This window comes from Zosterops lateralis (genome assembly GCF_965231275.1).
Source record: "Zosterops lateralis genome assembly, chromosome: 6".
Taxonomy (NCBI): Eukaryota; Metazoa; Chordata; class Aves; order Passeriformes; family Zosteropidae; genus Zosterops; species Zosterops lateralis.
Genome location: NC_139761.1, coordinates 45955865 through 45977250, shown reverse-complemented (window position 1 = coordinate 45977250; position 21386 = coordinate 45955865). Strand labels below are relative to the sequence as shown.

General features: G+C 41.1%; 1 protein-coding gene across 2 annotated transcripts in view; it reads right to left on the bottom strand.

The window, feature by feature from the left end:
* Positions 1-21011, bottom strand: part of AP2A2 (adaptor related protein complex 2 subunit alpha 2) — a 42771-nt gene extending 21760 nt beyond the window's left edge. The window contains exons 1-2 of one of the 2 annotated variants that reach the window (XM_083863904.1): positions 20875-21011; positions 6738-6806 (exon numbers count right to left, since the gene is read on the bottom strand). In XM_083863904.1, the coding sequence (XP_083720030.1) occupies positions 6738-6806; positions 20875-20941 (136 nt within the window). In that variant the 5' untranslated portion in view covers positions 20942-21011. The remainder of the gene's footprint in view (positions 1-6737; positions 6807-20874) is intronic. The other variant, XM_083863903.1, reaches the window with a different exon arrangement.
* Positions 21012-21386: the final 375 nt, after the last annotated feature.

Genomic DNA, 21386 nt, shown 5'->3' with positions numbered 1-21386 from the left:
GGGAAAGTTCAGCCAGAACAGCACTGCATACACTAAAGCTTCAGTAAGATATCCCTTACTCATTGCCCTTGCCAATAAAAGCTCTAAGCTGCCTTTTTATTTTATATTTAGCTGCCTATTACATAAATCTGAAGTTAAAAAAGAAACTTAATAGTGCAGAAGTTGCTCCTTCTTCCTTCTCATGAACTGATACAGACGCATATTAAATTTGCCAGGCTACGTGAATCTACAGCTCCCCTGGATTTCACACTATATTCACAGACTGGATAGAAACCAAGGAAACCTTACCACTACTAAACTGAAGAGTTAGTGAAGGAATGAAGACTACCATCTGTGTTTGAAGACATGTAACAGTGAACCAACAGAAAGCATACTGGCCCACCGAGGTACACAATGCTAAAATGTTATGTCTAGAGGCTGTAACTATGCATTTTGGGGGTTGCTTTCTATTTTGACCCTGAAAAATTCTTCTATTTAATCTTATTTAAACTGAGATAAATTTAAGCAAATCGCTGCTATTTTAATGCAGACAATGATACCCTTCTAATTTGGGTTTTTAGGCACCTGTTGATTTTTTTTTAACTGGCACAGACAGTGCATCAGCTGCCAACAAAAAACTTCACCTTTAAGCTATTTTTATATTGTGCAGAGAAGTCATCTTCAGGTCCATACTACTGAAGCCAATATATGTCACATTTTACGTCAATTGTATTGACAGGAAGCAGCACTACTGAAGATACCCATGGCAGTGAAATCCTGCTCTACTGGATCCTGTCAACATCCTCTGACAACAGCCAGCTCTGCAGAAAGCTGCCTAAAGACACATTTTCTTCAAGCCACATTTACTGTTTGCTGCCATAAGGTTCTTTTCCTGCTGAGTCAGCAAACAAATGTATGGAATTTCCTTTTCCTAGGCATTGGAATTACTTTTAGAAGAACCAGAGTGAAACATCCAATGAGAAATATTTTTTCTCCCTTCTTTGGAAGACATATGGCCAGAGGAAAGAAGATAATCAACCATGTCTGCCCATCTGCTGTGACCTTCAAACTATGGCATAAGCAGCAATGGAGTATTCTGCATAAATACTTCCTGTTATACTATTTTCCCAATAAAATGGCACTCAAACAGAAGCTTTTTCCTATCCCACCACGGCAGATCAAAGATACCTTTCCTTAGCAGAAGCAAGGAAAAAAAAAAACCAAAACAAAACACAAGAAAAGGCAGTGACAGTTTTAGTTTTCTAGTATTTTTTCAGCTGCTTAGGAAGAGTTTCTACAAACTCTTAAGATTTGATTTTAATTGGTCACCTACATGAGCTCCAGAAGGAAAAGAAATTATCAGTGAATAAACCAGTAGGGCTTTACATTACATAGTAACAAAACCCATTCCAACTCCTGACAAGCCACCTGTTCTAGGGGACCAGTGAAAAGAATGGTGATGATCAATACCATTAACAGATACTATAATGATTCACAGAAGGGGGCACTAAATAAGCTGAATCCATTTTAGTCAGCCTAACTCTAGTGGGCAAGCTCTACATAACTGAGGACTTACCATGGTATTGGATAGCATTAATATCATTAGTTGCTTCTCTGAGATTCAGATACACCAAAAGACATCAGAAAGTAGCTTTCACATGAACTTTACTGCAAGTAAAGACACCCCAACCAGTCTCCAAGACCAAATTCCCAGCAGGCCAAGAGGCTGAATGGCAGCTGCCTGTTAGTAGTGTACAATCCATCAGCAATATACAAAAGTTAGAAGTATTAAATCTAATCTCTTATGTTCTCAAATGACTAGTGTTGACTCTGTGATACAAAAACGGGAGAGGGAGTACAGAATGCTGCAACTCAACTGCTTAAAGCAGAACATAAGCGGATAAAAATACGTATGCTTTGAATCACATCAACTTTCACAACAAACTGTTGGTCAGTTTGGCAATTCCTTTTTTAGGTTTAGGACCCAGCTATTTAAAACATTATATCCTTCCAAGACATCAGTATTTTAAGAGTGCAGATTAGCAAGGTCCTTGGATCTCAGAGTATTTGAAGAATTTTTGATAGAAGCTACACCATGTAATCAAGCACAAAACATAACATCATCCTACTAACAAGCAGCTTCCTTCTCCACCATGTGGTATCAAAGAAAAGTATTGTAAAATCAGTATCTGATTTCACTTTTTTTGAAGACAGAAAAAATGCTACACTGACTGCTTTCAAAAGCTCCTGTTCCTTACACACAGATCTGAAGGCAGTGCGACAGTTCTCAGGCAAGCTTATAAACTAGGCCAAGTTAGAGTTACTACAGCTCTTCTTCAGTGTCTTATTAGTTCCCAGCAGTAACAGAATATTGGGCATTTTAAAATTTTTATTATTTAATTATCTGAGCAATTTGAAAAAAAACAGCACTTCAAAGGTCTCACAATAGTTGTCTAACTCCACCTGTGTTTTGAAGAAGTTTGTGACTCGGATTCTTACTGAATTTTAACTATTCCTCTCCGTTCCATGTCGCATTTAAGAGGAGTTCTGAAGGTTCTATTTTAAACATTAACAAGTCTCATTGCTTAAGTATGTGCCAAAATAGTACAGCTTCCCCCAGTCCCAAGCAAACATCCGAACAAAACAGAAGGAAATGTCACATGTTCTGTTATCTTTATTGCAATACACAATCATTTCTTTTAACTCAGCTCATTTTCAAATGCTTTCGGGAACATTTGCAAGTGCTGCAAATCAAGTCAGCAGAAACAGGAAGGATTCACAATACATGTCAGCAGGTTTTGAGCACAGTGGGCATTTCAATGGCTACTTGCTTTCTCTGAAAAAATTAGTTATTTTGCTAAGAAAGAAATTATTAACAGCTGATTTACAATGAGTACTATTAAGAAATAATTACTATTTCCAAATTTCTGTGTATCACCTCCTCTGCATTTCAACACAAAAGTTTCGGTTTTCATTGCTCATACATATCTTTCATACAGCCCTCAGAAAAGAAAGAAGTAAGGCAAGAAAGTATTGTAAGACCCTTTGGTTCTCAGGCAGCAGCTTCCAGCTCTATTTTGGAACATTAGTGAAAAATCAGCACCTGCTTTTCAATCTAACTCAGTGTATCTAAAAGCCAGTGTGCTGCACTGTTACTGAGCCTGCTACCAGCGAGAGGGGTCAGGAAAGCAGTTTAGTCCTTGGGATGTTCACTGGGGGTAGATAAGGAAGCCTGACAAGTCTAATCTCACTAGCTTTCAATGGCTGATTGCTACCTTAAAACCCCAGCTTCTAAAACCACAGTAATGGCTTTTGCAAAACAGAATGGAAAACACTGTTTCTTTGCTTCCTTCCTACACTGACCTCTGTTCATGCAGTTGGCAGCAAGCCAGGGATATACTGTATCAGAAGGCCACTACTAGCTCAGAGGATAAGGAAACTGAATTTGATTTTTATGAATGTAGCTACACTTTGAGACAAGATCCGGATTTCTTTATGAGTGACAGTCCAAGCCCTCTACATCAAATGCTGAATATTTGTGCCAAACCACCCATACAAATCCATAAAACAGTATTTATTTACCATACTACCAGCACCAGAACAAAGAGCAGCCCTACAACTCAGGTCATATTTGATGTGTGATTTTACTTCCAAAAATTCAGTATCTTACTGAAAACACTTAATGATTTTACTGCGTGATTGCCTTCACATGTGATCAGAAGACATTGTGACTAAGCAAGCCCAACTTAAATATATTAAGCCTATGCTTTCACAGTCTGCCAGGAAAGCAATTTACTGAATTTACTGTTACACAGTTTAAGTTTAAAACAGGTATTTAGAACTTTATCTTAACTTCCTCCAAAGAGTTACCATGTAGTTTGGGAGAACAGAGAAGATTTGCTCAAATATGGAAAATCAAGTCAGCAGAATAAAAAAAGAAAAAAAAAAAAAAAGGAAAAAAAAAAAAAAGGCGGGGGGGAAGGGGGGAAAAAGCAACTATTAACAACTGACACCAGGGCACCTCTGCAAGAGCTGAAAAGAAGATCCACAAGCATGTCTGAAATCTAGCAGCCACTCTTGTAATACAAACCCTACTAAACATTCAGAACAAAACTAAATTCTAATGCCAGAGCAGGATAAAAAAGAGAAAGTCTGAATCAAGCAGAGAACAAAGCTCCTCTGACCGCAGAAACAGCTTATAGATTTGTGGGCAGCTTCATAATTACACAAATTCTGGTTTGAGAGATCAAAGTGATATTACAATTTAATAAACCAGATATTTTTTCACTCCCAAAGCAGTTACTGCTCTGCCACTGAGACTTCCAGTTTGGTTCAAGCATGGGAGCAAAATGAGCTTACAGTCTGAACATGTAAAACAAAAGGAATAGCATCTCTGCACACGTTACTCCTACAACTTCCCCTTTATCACACTGGTGTAGTTTCTCGCTACTCCATTCTTCTTATCTCAGTTAAGGCAGAAGCATTTAAAGCAACGGTCAAGGACACAGTGACCTCAGCAATGGAGCTTCCTCATGCTTAGACAAGAGACACAGTCACCTTAAATACAGAGATTCTAAATTCCTGCTGAGCTTGGTGCACAAAAGCTGGATCAGAACCCAAAGCCATAGCACAAGTTCCGTAATTTCAAGGAAAGTATTGCTTGTCCAGAGATGTGAAACCTTATCCCAGCCTGTTAAATACAAGAGTATTTTAAACACTAAGTTACCAAAACAAGGCAGGTATGAGGCTTGACAGCTACTTGCACACTGGAACAAAAGTAGAAATACTGAGGCTCTGTCTGCAACAGTGTAAAAATACACTTCGCAACTTACATGGGATGGGCATCCAGATACTGTAACAGCATGTGCTGAGGCATACAGAGAGGCACAGAGGTAGAGCAGACTCCTACACTTGTGCGAAGCAAGAATTTCTGTCAAGAGGTTTTATTTCTTGGACCATTCCCTGATTACAGCAATCCAGCCAGTCCAAAAGCTGCATCTTTGGCCAAGTAGGGCCAGTAACTTGCCATCAGTATTCACCACAGTTATCTAGCAAGGGACTTCATCTTAAGTTCACAATCACATGTTGGTCTTAATCCAAACTATTTAAAAACATTTTAAGGTGAGAGCTACATGAAAAGACACTGGGCTACACTGAGTAAGATCCACTTAAACCAAGAATAAAATGCATATGAAGGTCTCTTAATTTTTATGTAGCCCTTTTGCAAGGAAGAACCACACAGCATGAAGCCCATGTGGGACTCCTTGTAGCAGAAAGATAACAAAGCTATCAGCTCCTCACACTCCCAAGGCCTCAAGCAGTTACACAGCAAGTTGTCTAAATACAACTTTTTCCAAATTGTGACATTTATGCTTTTGCTCAGGCTTCACCAAGTTATTGTCTCCAGGTAATTAAAATTTTCCACTCAAAATCCATACAGATTTAGTAATAAATCATAATGAAGATCAGCTACAAGAAGGTTTAGCCATCTTCCACCCCAGCTACTGAATGAGCATATACTGACCTTTATCCAAAACTATTTAAACAGTGCTTAAAGAATGCTACACAAGGTATGCAGGCTAAAGTTATGACACTACTTTGCTGAAAGCACATCTATTCTCTGATCACCATCTGATTTATGGGTCTACACAGCCAGAGATTCCTAGGATAATTTCTCCCCTGCTACATGAGTAAGCAGGGAAGAATTAACTGTTCATGTACTTTTACCTTTCTAAGAGAAAAACATAAACACAAAGGCATGTGATGGCTTCTAATTTAGAAGAATTTCTTAAGTATCTTGCGCTGTGGTTAACTTTTCCCTTCTAAGCTGTTGATGACACTCAGGTTTCTAAAGGTCTTCATACCCCTTAAAGAGACATACCACTTAAAATCATACACAGATCAGCCACAGATCATACGAAGTTCAGGGAAGTTACTTGTTAATGCATTGAGCATTCCAAACAGATATGCTAGTCTAAGACAGGATAACCAACTAAGGTAAATTAATTTACTACAAACTCAGCAGATTCTGAAGGCATATACATGATCTCCACATTACAATGCCTTATCTAACTACACACACTGCCCTATAACTACTTAAACAGAAATTGCCACAGCCACTACGCTTCTAACTCCATTTAAAAACATCCCAACTACCCCTCAGAATCTTTAAACTTTGAAACCACATAGACAGCTTGAATACAGCTGACAGCAAGATTTTTACCTTGTGTTGTTTAAAAGTAAATTGCTGCCTCTTGGAATTAGTTACTGCATATCCTCTGTTGTGCAACAACAATGCTGTTGCTTTTGGTTAAGATGTATAGCTTCAGCAACTACATATTTTAATCTTAATTCTGCTAGAAGACAGCCTAACCCATTATTTCCATAAAGGGCTCAAGACTGGAGAGGGGGAAAGGAAGAAAAGTTTAAACAGATGCTGTTCTACTGGAAATAATCATGTCCACTCATATTCCTTCAAACTATTCACAGCCTCAGCCTTCTGGAAGCAAGTACTAGAAATAGTTTGTGACCAGTAGCTGAATTCTTTGATAGAGGACGGAGTTTGCTTCTGTTATGGCCAAGAATCACAGGACTGTCAGAAAGTTCTGTACTTAAGAGAACATTTTCAACAGTCTAACAGACTGCTCTAGCATTTTGCTTGAGTCAGCAGTTGACAAAAGAAGTCCAACCATGCAAAAAACAAAATCCCCATAAAAAAATGTCATGTGGAAATATATAAAGTGTAGTATGTCACTTACCTTTAAATTTTGACCGAATGTTTGCTAGTTCTTTATTTATCCTCTTTATCTCCGCTTCTTTACTTTTGCCTGAAATGAAAAGAACACTGATCAGGACACAGAGCTTTGGACAACCCTCTGCCACCCGAAGCATCTTTTCACCCAAACACAAACACATATTTGTGAACATACAAACATCAGGAGAAGTTATTACTCTCCATTTCCACTCCTGGAACTAAAGGCAAACAGAGGTAACTTAAGCATCACTTTATACAGGAATTTGAGAAGCTTTAAGGATGTCCCTGTTTCAAGAAGCTTTGCAGACTTTAGACAGTGTCACTTGCATATAACCTGAGAAGCCACTGCTACTGACTTTCACAAATACTCGAGTTGTTCTGTTCCTAAAACTGCCCAGAGAAAAGTGAATTTTACTTCCTATGTGATTACTAAGTTGACAGTGCTTTGAAGGAGTGAGTCTCCTAAGCACAATCTTATAAACCAGCAGCTCACGTTATTCCTCACCTTAAGGACAAGCCAATTTATTGTTCCTCTGTTGAACGGTCATTCAGTTCAACAGCTCTAAAAACATTCTTAACAGACTGAAGAGGAAGTGCACTAAACTCACAAGGAGTCCAAAGACTCAAGACCTCACACAGCTAGGATACAAGTTCAGAATTTCAATGTACCTCATCAAAGTCATTTGAAAACCAGAAATATTTAAAATTCACACTTCATTAGATGACTTGGCAATCTTATGCTTCTCAGCACCATCAGTATTTCATATCAGCTTTTGATTCCAAGAATAGGTATTGGGATTTCTAGCATCAATGCAAGTTACATAGAGAAACATCTGCAGTTTAAATTCTGATAATGCAAACTTATTCAAGTAATATTTGCATTGTCCAAACCAAACCAGCTTATTACTCTTTAGCATTTCAGTTTTTGGTGACTGAGATTCTACAGACATCTGGGTCCATTGTCTCCTACATGAGTAGGAGCAGAGAAAGGTAAAATAGGCAGCTCAGGCATTGTGATCAGCTGCCTGTCATTTGAGAGAAGCAAGTGAAGTACATTCCAGCAATGCAGAACTGGCCATTTAGTTCTATTGTTAAGTCAGACCTGTACCTACTCGAACTTTCAACCTCTAAAACTTTCGCGCATTTTCCAAAAGTTTCAAGCAATTTCAAGTATTCCAAACATCAACTAGCAGCAGAAGATGACAGCTTCTTTCCCTTTTCATCACATATATTTGCTACAAGGTTATGAGTAAAAGTCTCCTAGCCCTGGTTCAAAATGGTCCAACCTCGAGTCATGGGGATCACATGGCCTGTGTTGACAGCACACATTTCCCCACACCACTGGGATCACAGCTACAGCCATGAACATGCAAGTAGGGGATGTGACAAGGCTTGAAGAGCAGACCATGACCAGCATTCCAAAGCACCTCCAATCTCATCCCCTTCTTCAACAGAAACATCTCACAGTATTTAAATATCCTACTATATTTGCATGTCCAAAGGCCTGTGTCACCCTGTAACTGTCATCCTCCCTTTATGATTCCTTTGGGGATCTTACAGCCAGTCCTATGAAAGGTGACTAAGTAACTGAAGGAAACAAGTGCCTTAGGATAGTTTAAGAGTAAAGTATAAGGGAATCCCTTGCCAAGTACAAATAAATCTAGATTTTGTAATTTCTTGACTTAGACTCAAAAATATAAACAGTAGTTAAGGACTTCTGAAACCAACTCTTGCATAAGATGCAGAGAACAGGTTTGTATTATCTGCCTCTAACAATGGCCACAAGAGAACAGACACAGAGCAGCCACAGCACACTACAAACAGAAATGTTAGGCTCAAAATAAAAGCAATTACTTCAGCTTGCCTTGTCCTTTTAACAAAATATCTACAGACCCCATATATTCACTTAAAATGGATTTTTTTTCCATTCTACAACGGTGTTTTGTAAGGCTCACTGCTCAAAAGACTGAAATGCAGGGTGCCTTGGCAGACAATCCACAGGGCAAAAAGCAACCCTCAACTTCAGAGCTCAATAATTTACAATGCCTGTTCTGAAACAAATTGTAGTTGTTATCTGTATGCACCTTGGTTTCCGGATAAAGCAGAAGATAATGTCCACTGTTACAATGTGACCTAGAAATTCCAATTAACTTCTAGAATGACAAAGCTAGAGGACACAGTATAGCTCCCTCAGTTTATAAAGATGCATCTGTTGGAATCACAAAGTTTAACCAGTTTTTACTAATACATCATGCAACACATAATGAGTTTGGTTCTAATTTAACTTGTCAACCTAAAGAAAGTTGGGTTTAAAGTAGTAACACTATTTATTGTGTAAATGAGCAGCAAGTCATACAGTCTAAGACCTGAATTGTCTTCCTTTATAGATTTTAGATTTGTCTTAATTGGATTATTTGTCCTGTGCACACAGCAGAGACACTTCAGTGTTTGCTCCTGGGGCGCTTGCCAGCATTAGGAGTTCATTACTAGACTGAACCAAGTTGTTTGCTCCGGGGTCCACCCTCTGAAAACAGGGGCCACAGTAACATACCCCAAAAGGGTGCAAATATTTATGTAAATAAACAACACTCCAATTTTGTATGCTATTTTTTTAAAGACTTGAAAACACTTCCCTTATGTTCAGCCATGCATCTGCTTCTGATGAAAAAATGAATCTCCTAAAGCTATTAGTTTATTTTCTCTTTTACCCTGAGAAGAGCACTTCTCATTAAGACATAACCACAGAGTCTGGAAATTTTGTACTTCATTTACATTAACAGGGCAGAGAATATAGACCTCAGTCTGGGACACTGCTAGCTTGAGTAGGATATTCAGTTATTTAAATTTAGAAACTAGGTCTTAGCTCTGCATCTTTAACTTATATTTGTAAGGAAAAATGAATTGCAATATTTACTTTGAATTATTAGCAATTGTTTCTCTAATTTCAGCAAGTGTGGTAATAATCACAATTTAAAAATGTTAAAAATGGGATGAGTAAAGAGAAACAGTAATACATAGCAGCTAGCTTTTCTTATCCTAATATGAAATCAAGGCTATCTTTTACTTTTTTAAAACCACCAAAACCTTCTGTCAAATCTTTCAAGCAGCATTATTTACCTGCTACAGTCACAGATTACCAGTTACTGCTAGAAATTGGGTTCTTTGTGTCCTAAGCAAGCAACAGAGCATTAAGCAAAGTCTGACTAAAATACTTCAGGAATTTGTGAAGTCAGCACCTTTGGTAGAAATAGTCTGCAGGCTCAGCAACACAAACATGGAAATCCCACCCCCATGCACACAGCTGTAGCAATGAGATGACAGGAACACCCAAAGTCACATCTGAAGGTTTATTCTCTCAAATTTTAAATCTTGCTTAGCACATGAACAAAAGCCTTTTTCGAATAATTCCTTCAGGCTGTTCTATTTTGAAGACAGTATATGAGCTCATCCAGACTGTGACCAAACATAATCAGCATAGCAACTAGCAGGTGATAAAAAGTTTAACTCCATATACTGGAGATCACATTGAAAAATTAAGTTTTCACCTTATTACTAATTAATGCAAGCCTGCAATTGTAGTTTTAAAGAACAGCATCAGCACACCAAGTGTTAAATGTCACTGAGAGCAATCACACAATGCTGAGGACAGTTCACAAGTTAAAACCAGGCTGAAGTATCTAACCCCAAATTTCCTCAACTCCAGCAGTTATATTGTATGGTAACCTTATTCAAACATGATTAACTGCTTATATTAGAAGATGACAAAGCAAAACAAAATCTCACAGAGGAAGGCAGCTTCCATTGTAAAGGACAAAAGAAAACAGAAGTATCATAAACCAAGGACCAATGTCTAGCTAGATCTGTCCCACTGAGTGTGGAATGGAGGGCACTGTTAAAATGTGTTTGATTAACTGAGAAGTTTTCATCACATTACTCTGACTTGCCAACACTCACTGAATAATTTCTACATGCATATTTTATTTTTACCATCACTAGAAACACTCAAGTAGCCTTTAGGACAGTAAAAAGGAAGATGATGATAGCTGAAGGAATGCTATGCTGCAGGAACAGAGGTTTAGATTTCAGAGCTAACAAAGGCAATTGCTCTGCTACACTTTGAGGCTATTGCAAAGCTCCCAGTCTCAGGAAATATCAGAGCTGTATACGAACAAAATGTTCTGCAACTGAATCAAGTAAAATCAACAGAATCACGGATGAAGACCCTCTAACCAATTCAAGTTAGAAAGTGGCATGTTTATTTTCGATGTTGGGCTGCACAAGAGTCACCTCCTGGAGCTGTGCCCGCAAATTTATTTGTGCCCTTTATTTATTTCCTAAATTCTTACATACTCAAAATGCTTATTCATATGCATAATCCCAACACCTCTCACTCCATGCTTCATATTAAAATGAGGTTAAAAGTCCTTCACACGTGCACAATTCTTCTCTTGAATTGGCTCGGTGTTCTTGCAGGATGAAGTCAGAAAATCGTCATCACAATGACCTTTCTACCTTCTTACTGCTGGCAGGCTTTCATGACCTTTTGGCACAATCCAATCCCTCCTGCTTCGTGATCAATTAATATTGAGTCCAGGTGCAGGTCATGGTCCCATTTGTTTCCATTTGTTATCATGACGCTTCATTTATTTCATTTCCTTCTATAAACACAACTAAAACAAGCACATAATAGCAAGCAATACATCATCTAGCTCTAGCTTAAGCATCTAATAATCATTAGCTTATCTTTTGTTTTTCCTAATTTGCATCCGAATCAATATAAATTGCTTCTAACCCTTGGCTAAAATCTTAACTCTTTAAAATCATGATTCATAACCACATCATTCAGCTTGGAGAGGCTTTAATAAAGGTCATGTCACATGTACAGACTGCTGGGTAGGACAGTAGTTAAGGCAGAGCACAAGAAGATTATGCTCCATATGAGTTCAGGCTGTATCCCTCTCACTTTCACTTATTCAGACTTAGACCATTTTAACAAACTATCATTAAATATTCGTAATAAGTTATTAAAAGAGGTGAGTGCAAGTCAGAAAGCTTTGGGTTGCTGTTTTGCTGCACACTTGTAGTGTTTGGAGCCTCACAGCCCTCGTGTACAAGTGCTGCTCATTTTTTCCAAGATGAGTACTGAGCACACAGGTATTCAGACACAACACAGTCCAAGGTGCTTATGGGTGATTACTTCATATTTGGCAGTTTGTCAGGCTTCAGACTCCATCATGCTGCCTACTGCCTTCCTTAGACAAGGTAAATTTAGTCTGCAGAGCAGTATTATCTTTAATTACCATCTTGTTTAACAAAGATAGAGTAGGGAACATTGTAAGTCATGCAGCTCATCAAAGAGCCAATTACTATCCTTGTATTTCCCAGTAATCCAGGCTACAGTCAGCACTTCAGTACTGCATAAATACACTTCCATTCCTCTGTTTGGAGTTACAACCTAAAGAATGAGAAAGCAGAATTTACAGGAAAGGGGTTTGTTGGGTCCATTCATTTGAAAAGACCACCTGACATCTTAATAGTAACCTGGAAGCAGAGTTCCAAGGTAAAGTAAGTGCTTCAAGGTTAGAATCAGTGGGTTGCTTCGGCTCACTCAGTGACCTGCTCCATTAGGATTAACTTGTTCCCACACTAAATGCAGACTGTTTAAGGCAAGTTTGAGGCACACAACCCACCTGTGCCTTAGAACTGCTACTAGGTCTTAACTTACATACAAACCACTTGATAATTTCTGACCAAGTCTGCACATTTATTTCCCAAAGGAACAGAGAAGTGTTTTTCCTATCAGCAGTTATACATATACTGAGCAGAGTAGATTTCTGCAAGCAAGGCCTTGAGACACAGGCATACTGTCAACATTTAAAGCAACAAATAAATAAATCACTTCACAAAAGTTTATATGTTCCCAGTACTCCTCTGGCTCCAATCTGCTTAAGGCCAGCAGTCAGCGTAATTGAGCCCAGCCAATTATCCATTTTGAATTTACGTCCAGGTGAGAACTGCTACACTGTGTTAGACCCCTTAGCCTTACCTGCCCTACGGCCACCTGACCATTTATGATTAAAGATGCACCACTGCTGGCATGAACTATAAAGCAGAGGGGAGGAGGCTCTGTTAGCACAAGGAAAAAGCATGCCACAATACTGTCATGCTCCTTGAAGGCCACTAGTAGTGTAAGTGATTTTCTGTGGCACTATCATAGGTCTAATATAACATGAACTCTGTTCACATTCAAACAGGCCTTGAAGAAAGAGGACAAGTCTACTTGTCTGTTTAGGAGAGAGAATACAAATACTACCAAGGAATAGTACAACAGCAGGAGCTTCTCTGAATTCCTTAATGGCTGGGAACGTTTACTTGGGAAGAACACAGTTCTTACACAAAAGATGATCTTCTAAAATCTTCCCTAAGAGCTGGAAGTCATTGTTTTACAAACATAAGAATGTTTCTGGTTATGTTTACCTTAGCCTTTACATTAGGAGCATCCAAGCTGATTGACCACTTCAGTGGGAGAGACAGCACAGCCAAAGTGTTACCCAGCTTCCCTTCAGCAAAACACTGATAGTTTGAGAGCCAGTTTGATTCAAGGCTATGCTTCTTAAGAGAGCTACAGACAGTTCCTAAACACTGCTCTCACCCAGGCATGCACATTCCTGCTACTACCTTGTACTGCTGCAGGTCAGTTTGGGAACCAAACAGCCAAAAGCAAGATGGGTTTATCCAAAGGCTGTCATGACAGCTTTACCACAAGTGATAGTGCCAGCAGACAACATGATCAGGTACAGAGCAAGTTCACCCATTCACTGTCTAAACACACTTTAGTTGGCATAAAACAATCAAATGACCCACTTGCTTTTTCTATTGCTAAAACAGCCTGCAAACATGATGCAAAGACTACACTACATTCTTGAACTCTGCTGTCAGAGAACAGAAAAGGAAACTGGTTGAAAGATATGGAAAATCAAAACAAATACTTGCCTCTACTGTAAAAACGGTAGAGATAGAGAAAAATATGCATGTAAAGGTAATCAGTGCCTCCATTCTTGCCTTTGTGAAAGAGCTCTTGTAATACTTATTCATATCAGTAAATTAAACCACTACTTTTACCTGCCAGCAGGACAGATACTCATGTTACAGCTCAGAGGATAGATGAGCCATTTGCTATGCAGGCCATGATCTTCATGAAGTAAAACACCAAATCTATCCTCCAACTCTCACTAATCTCTCAGCTGGCTCTTTAGCACAGCAGGGAAGAGGGCAAAAGAAAGGCAGACAGGTTGCATAACAATACATTAGAGTGGTCTGTTTGCCCATCCTCATATTGTCACTCTGTCTACATAAACTCTTTCATTTGGTTAATCTAGAATGCTACAACAGAGGTGCAAGCTCCAGCTTCACCTGAGTACATCTGAAGGAGCTTGTCGGTGCTATTGTTTACAAACTTACTGCACAACTAAACCAATGAGACTACAATAAAATACTGAACACCTTTACAAAATGTTATTATGGCTTCATCTTTGTTCATGAATCAACCTGTCCAAGGCTGCAGAACAAGAAGCATTCTGTTTACTGACGTGCTAACATCCTGTTATGAGTAAAAACAGGAGTGTATGCTGCCCTTCCACAAGATTTGTCTGATCAAAAGAAAGATGTGCCTGTCTGTCATGTTGAAGATCATGAATGGCACAAAGGCAGTTTAGAAGTGTTGTGTCTTGGGACATCTTGCTGTGATTAGATATCTAAAGACAGAGAGCAGTGACTTACTGATATTTTAGAACATTTTCTAATATTCTGCACAGTAAGTGAACTGCTGTCCACAGAACTGATTCCTTCCTCCACTGTGCCACTAGAGATTTGCCCCTGTAACAACACTTCTCAGGGAACAGCAGGGAGCCACAGGCTTTACTGTAATCCACTAATCCATTAACTCTTTGTCCTCACAAGAGAAGAGCAATAAGAGCACAAAAGCAGCTTTCCAATCCAGATGTAATAAACTGCAACAATTTAATTATTTTAGATGCTTACCATGGCTATTTTTTTCTAACTAAGCACCACAAGTTAAGAGAAATTTGAGAAGTAACCAGGTGATAGCATCTAGCTTAAGACCAGACCTTTGCCCCAAATAACTGAAAGGTACTACTGGAAGTTCATATCCAAGTGACTTGTGACATACAGAGCATCTATCTGGCAGTTTAGGTGGCAAAACGACATTGACTCCTATCAAAAGAGAAGCTTTAACCAAGATGATATGCAAACAGTAAGTGCAGGGTTAGGCTTGTACATAAAGCAGCTCTTCCTCCTTCCTTGACTGAGCAGCATCCAAGTAGTCATTTCCTTGACCAGTCTTTTCACACTGCAGAGCTACACTCCCTTACACTCCCTTCAACAAGATAAAGCAGTATTTGCCCTGACTTACTACAAGTCACTGTGGGATCTCTTCTACCTTAGTTCATGTTCAAATAGAAGAACAGTTTTAGGCCTATTCTAGTTTAGCTATCACTTCTAAACTACTGTTTCAGGGACCTTAAAATCCATTTGAGCTCATTAATTAATGCAGATATGTAATAGTCTCTGTGATAGTTCTTAATTTCCTCTTATCAGTCCTGATGGGCAGTCTTTATCCAAAGGATTTCAAATTAAGCATTCCAGGGTATCTAATGGAGAGCTTGGATGTCACATGAAAGATTCTAGCTCTTTACTATCTCTCCTCCATTACTCTCCCTTAGCCAAACATGCACAAATTAAACAAGCGTAAAAAACCCAAAACCAAACAACAGCAACAAAAAAGCAAAAACATCCCAGCCCCTCAGAGCTCTTTGGGATGACCAGGAGCAAGCCAAGACAGAGAAGTCATGGGAAGAACAGCAGTTTTAGAGATCCTCCTCAGACTAATCTCATGCTAATTGTGTTTTCCTTAAATCACTCTCCTGCAAATAGTAGCAAGTGATGCAAGACTTAGTGCTTATTATAGCTCTAAGCAGCACGTTCTTAGGGCTGTTTTTTCAGGCCAGAAACTGACCATATTAGATGTGCTGCCACAGCCTTGCAAAAGCGGTAGGAGAGCAAACCAAGATGCCTTGCCTTCCAATTTCTTCAAAAAGGTAAGTAATCTAAGAATATATGTAAAAAAAGTCTCTGACTGTCTAGAGAAGTATTTCAAGTCCTACTTTAGCACTACACTTCAGCAATGCAAACACGAACCCACACCTCAGAGGAGCAATGCAGTAGCTTGAGCCTACACAGTGAAAGCTTATTACTGAGATATAATAACTTACAGGTAACTAAAGCAAGCTGTATGTGCCAAACACACTCTGTGAAGTTTGTTTCACGGGGTGGCTCTTCTCACAAAGAACAAATAACTCTATACATACACATGTAGTAATTTAATCCATGTACATGCCCCTCCCACCCACACCTGCAATGCACTTCATGACCTACCATCCATTCCAACAGGTGATCACCAATGAACCACCCTTTTTCAATCTCCACTTGCTGATCTGTAACCTCACACCAGCCCCAAGCAAAGATACATTTTGGGAGGTTCAGCTTCAGAACATGATCCCTTGTCTAGTACAATGAAAATTTAATGCATTAAACTCTATGAGAAGAGATAGACATTTGTTCATTATATTTGCTGGATTTTATTTGTGGAAAAAAACATGGCCTGAGGAAAAAGAAACAGTAACTCAAAAGAAAATATACAAAGAAACTTTTGGAGACTAAACTAAGGAATCCTTCCTCCCTCTGTCCAACTTCTGGGGCAAAACTGGAAAGGGAAGAGAGTTACCTAGCAAGGGAAATTAAGAACTGTCTCATCCTCCAAACCCGTGACAAAATCAGCTTTTGCCTCTGTGCAGACACATTTCATCAACCCAAGAGGAACCGACTTCCCAATTTTACTGTGGAGCAGGGTGTCACTAAGATACAAACACTTAATACTGTAATAGTAACTACTTCTACATTACAGCCTGCAAATGAAAGGAGAAAAGCAAGCTTTCCTGGTTTTCAGGGTGACTAGTAAATAGCACTATTGCTGCAGCAGAATAGGTTGAGTGACAAATGACTTAAAAGTATTTCATTGTGAGATAAGCATAAAGCTGTACTCAAAAAAATGAAAACAGACTCCTGATGATGTATCTGTCAGCTGAGACAGCTGGAGAGTTTATAAAGCATCATCTTGCATAAGCCACATTGCTTCAGCAGCTCTGCAGTACATACATAAGAAAAGACTTAACATACTATTTAAGAACAAATACTTCTTGCAGGAGTCCATATGCTTCTAACACATGCAGACCTCATTAGGTTTTAGTTCATGAGGCACATAATCCATGCAGTGACAAGGACTCCTCCTGACCTGAACTCCTAAGCTTGGATAGCACTTCACTGAACCACACACAGGGTTCAGAGCTTTCAGCTCCACACCACCACAATCCTTTGTACAGCACAGCCACACCTAACTAGTCTCTCAGTCACACCAACCAAGCACTAATTAACTGGGCTATCCTAATCAAGTACTGCAGTTTCCCTTTCAACCTGTAATTTTCTTGTCTCTCCTCTGGTGCCTATGAAAGATAAGCTAAAAACCTACTTACTGTAGTAATTCATATATGTCACAAAGCAATCCAAATGAGCAAGTCTCTAGAAAAGCCCATACATCTACTGGCAAAATGACAGACAGCTAAAAGGGTTATTTTTAAAAAATATATATTTTACTTGCCATCTGTACTAGGACCTCCATATGCAAAATGCAGAACCTACAACGAGAAGCTGCACTGAAACAAAATTCTGGAGAGCTATAAGGAACTGAAGGATAATTAATTTTCTTACATTATCATATTTTGAAAATTCAGTTGATCTTTGTATGAATAAAGAAGATTTCATTTTGAAAGAAGACACTCAATGTGACAGGTTCACAGAGACTAGAGCAAAGTCCAAGTGCTAAGAAGCCTTGAAATATTTTACAATTGCTGCTACAAGTAGTATGCCAACTGGTTTTAATGAAAAACATCACAGACTTTTGAGAAATCAGTGTACTTTAAAATAGTCTGCTTTAAAAATTACATCTGACATAGAAGGATTTAAGACAAAAATCAAGTTTAATAGATAATCCACACGCCAAAAATATGTCTAAACAAGACAGAAGTGACAACCAAGCTTTTAAGTATTAGAGACAGGCTGGTAGTGCTAGCTGCTTGTTCACAATCAGCTACACTTGTAAACACTGAAAACTGCTATCAAGTAAGACTTATGTGAAGCCTGTAACAGACTGGTATAAAGATAGGGAAGACAGGCATCACTCCCAATTCAGTAATATATCCAACCTGTAAAAGAATCCTGCATTGTTTAGTGGTGCAGAAATGTCCAAAAAATAAATCTTGATGTAAGGGAGATCAAGCATTTACAAAGGTAGACAGTCAAAATTTACATAAGTACTCCCTAGAAGTTTAGGTTACTTGAATTATTTGAAATCACATGCTGTGCATCCACCAAGCAGTCAGCACTCAACAACTGCACTTTCATTTTTCAGCAAGATCTATAATGTAGAATCTTTATCTGTGCAGAATCTTTCAGAATACCCCCCCCACACACACCATGCTTCACCATTACTCATAATCTGGAAAGGCCATTGGCAAAGTAAAAGTGCCAGGCCTTTGTGGCAGTATTAAAAGTAGATGTAAGAGTCAAACAAAGCCAAAATGTGAATTGAAATTAAGAATGCATGTCACTTTGCATGTCACTGCAACTACCAGATATTGAGTCCAATTTTAAGACTAGAAATAAGAGGTCAAGAGCTGCACATGGTGTCTAGCTTCCCTCCCTTCTCAGAAAAGGGACACTTGCTTTCTCTGCTTAGTCAAAGGATGCTGTTCACCTTAACAGCTGCTACTTTTTGTTCTTGACAACATCTAGCTCCTCCCTGAAGAGGCAAAGAGGGAGCTTCAGCCAACAGCAGCACCTGCAAAGCCCAGAGTCTCCAGAGAACATTTTTCTGAATGCTCCAGGAAGTATTTTTGTGAATCTTAGTCTGTGTACACTAGCCCATGGTTAGCTGGCAGCACTGAGAGCTCCAGTAAAGGAAAGGCTCAAATGCCAGTCACAGCTATTTGGAAGCTTCATCCATCACCTACTAGTGGGAACACCAGCTCTTCTGCAGCTGTTTAGAAGATGCTGCCAGTTATTTCATTGTGAAGACAAGAAAGATATAGAATTAATTACAGCTCCCAAACACCTGTCTGGACAGACACAAAACATTAGAGATATACCACTATTTGTTTAAAGAGTCAAAGTGTTAACGTTTTATTTGTATCACCAGTAAGTTACATTTTTGTGTCTTCTGCAGATAACTGGAGCATGAGAGGTTTCTTGTCCCATCTGGACCAAGGTGGCTTCAGCTCTGTTCCCACACTGCCTTGTAGGGAAATAAGATCTAATGTGTTATATCCTACAACCTTAAATTTTGTTATTCCACATCCCTGAATACAGGTTACAAACCTAAGAGCCTGAATGTTTCTCCTGACTTTACTTCTAGCGAATTCCACTGAAAACAAGAGTGGGCAAAGCTAACCAACTACGAGACATGGGGCACTGATGAATCAAGTCATACTGCTTCTAGCTAAATCAATGAAAACGACAATTGTGAATTGTACTGGGTAGATACAACAGCAAGTCTTAACTGCTATGGCACCAAGTCATAGCTATGTTACATATATGGCTTGCACAGAATACCAGGACACTGGAAAATGCTCACCAGGCCCACCAGACAATGTGCAAGAGCATCTGTGTAACCTTGAACTGCTACACTGCACATTTTATAACTCATCTTCTACACACACCACAGTGAAGTCTACAGCAACCTAAGGACCTCCTACCCTATTCTGAAAAAGCAAAACGACCCCATTCAAACAGCTTCTGCTCTAAGGAAGATTACCAAGCTTGAATTTCACATATAAAGCCCCTGTGCACATGTCTGGAAGTCCAATTCACCTGATTTTAAAGACACTGTATTTAAATGGTCTCATTTTACCAGTATAATTATTTGCCAAGTTTTTTCGTATTAGAAGTCATGAATATGAAGTTTTCCAAGCCAGTGTGGTTAAATAAACCCAATGCAAGCACAGTCAGAACAACATAACTTGCATTTAAAAATTCTCAAAATCCATTTATATCTTCAGAGAGAAGACTTTACTGCCATTCCTCCACTGCTTTTAAAATAGCCTCAAGTGATCTACAGAGACACACACAGGTGGATAAAATAGAGCTGTTTCATCACAGCAGCCACAGCGACCTTAGCCCTTCCCCAGGCAATTCCTGCCACATCACACGCTAAGATCTCTAACTGATTAATATTAAACTATCGTATGCAGTTCTCGGACAAAAAGGAAGACTGAGCAGCGAGGTGTGCCCCCACACATCCCCTTCCCCCCAGAGCGAGCAGCAGCAGATTCACACTCCTCCTCTCCCGCTGCACACTCACACACACGCTCCCCCCGCTTCTCTCGGGGAGGCACTTCCTCGCACCCCCCTTGGATGAATTACACTCATTCCAAGCGCTAATTTCCGTCAAAGCAGAATCTCTAAGCCAACTGAAGCCAAGCCTAGGCACAGGCACGGAGGGCCCTGCTCCCAGGCGCCCACAGAGGCCTGTTTTCCATCAGTGACGCGATGACCGGAGAGCGGCTGGGGGCTCTGGAAGGAGCCCAGGGACGCCTGTCCCCGCCCGGCCGCACACCCACCCGCGCCCCGGCCCCGCTCCGGCGCATCGCCCACAGCGGCGCCACCGATCCCGCCGCCCCCTCCGCCGGGGCGGCCCCCGCCAAGCTCCGGGACGGGGGAGGGGGATGACAGGGGCGCTAATGGGGCCGGGGAACACCCCGACCCGCCCCCCAAACAGCAGGAACCCACGGGCAAATCCTTTATGCCGCCCCCCCCTCCCCGCCGCGCCGCCCCCCCGAGCGCGTCGCCATTTCGTGAGACGGGAGCGCTCCGAGCTGCCCGCGGCGGGGCCCGGGGGGAAGAGGGGAGCACCGGGGAGAGGATCGAGGGGCGCAGCCCCGGCCCCGCGGGGCACCGGCCCACGGCGACGGCCAGCGCGGCCCGGCCCAGGCCCCGGCCCCGGCGCCACTCACAGTTGCGGATATCGGAGATGAAGACCGCCAGGCCTCGCATGCCATCGCCCTTCGACACCGCAGGCATCGTGGCGCACGATCACGGCCGCCCCGGGACGCGACACGCCGAATCCCCGCAGCCGCCGCCCGCTCTCCCCGCGGGCTGCTCAGGCCGCTCCGCGCCGCCGCCTTCGCAGCGCGCAGGCGCCGCCGGGGCTCCCGCGCCCCCGCAGCCGCCGGGCGGGCGCGGCTCGGGCGCCACCTGCCGTGCGGAGGCGGGAGCGCCGCCCTCCCGCTGCCGCAGCTGTGGCGGGCGCGGCCCCCGCCCGGCCCCGGCATCGCCCCCGCTCCGGGCACCCCCCGGGCCGCCCCGCCGGCCTAAAGGGCTGCCTGGCTGGAGGCCGGGCCCGGCATCGGCCGCGCGATTTCCAGTCACCGCCCGTGAGGGAAAACGGGCCCGGGCCGAGGTGAGGGGCGGCGGCAGCCGCGGTGTCCGTGGGTGAATTCTCTGCTCGCTCCTGCTCGGGAACAGC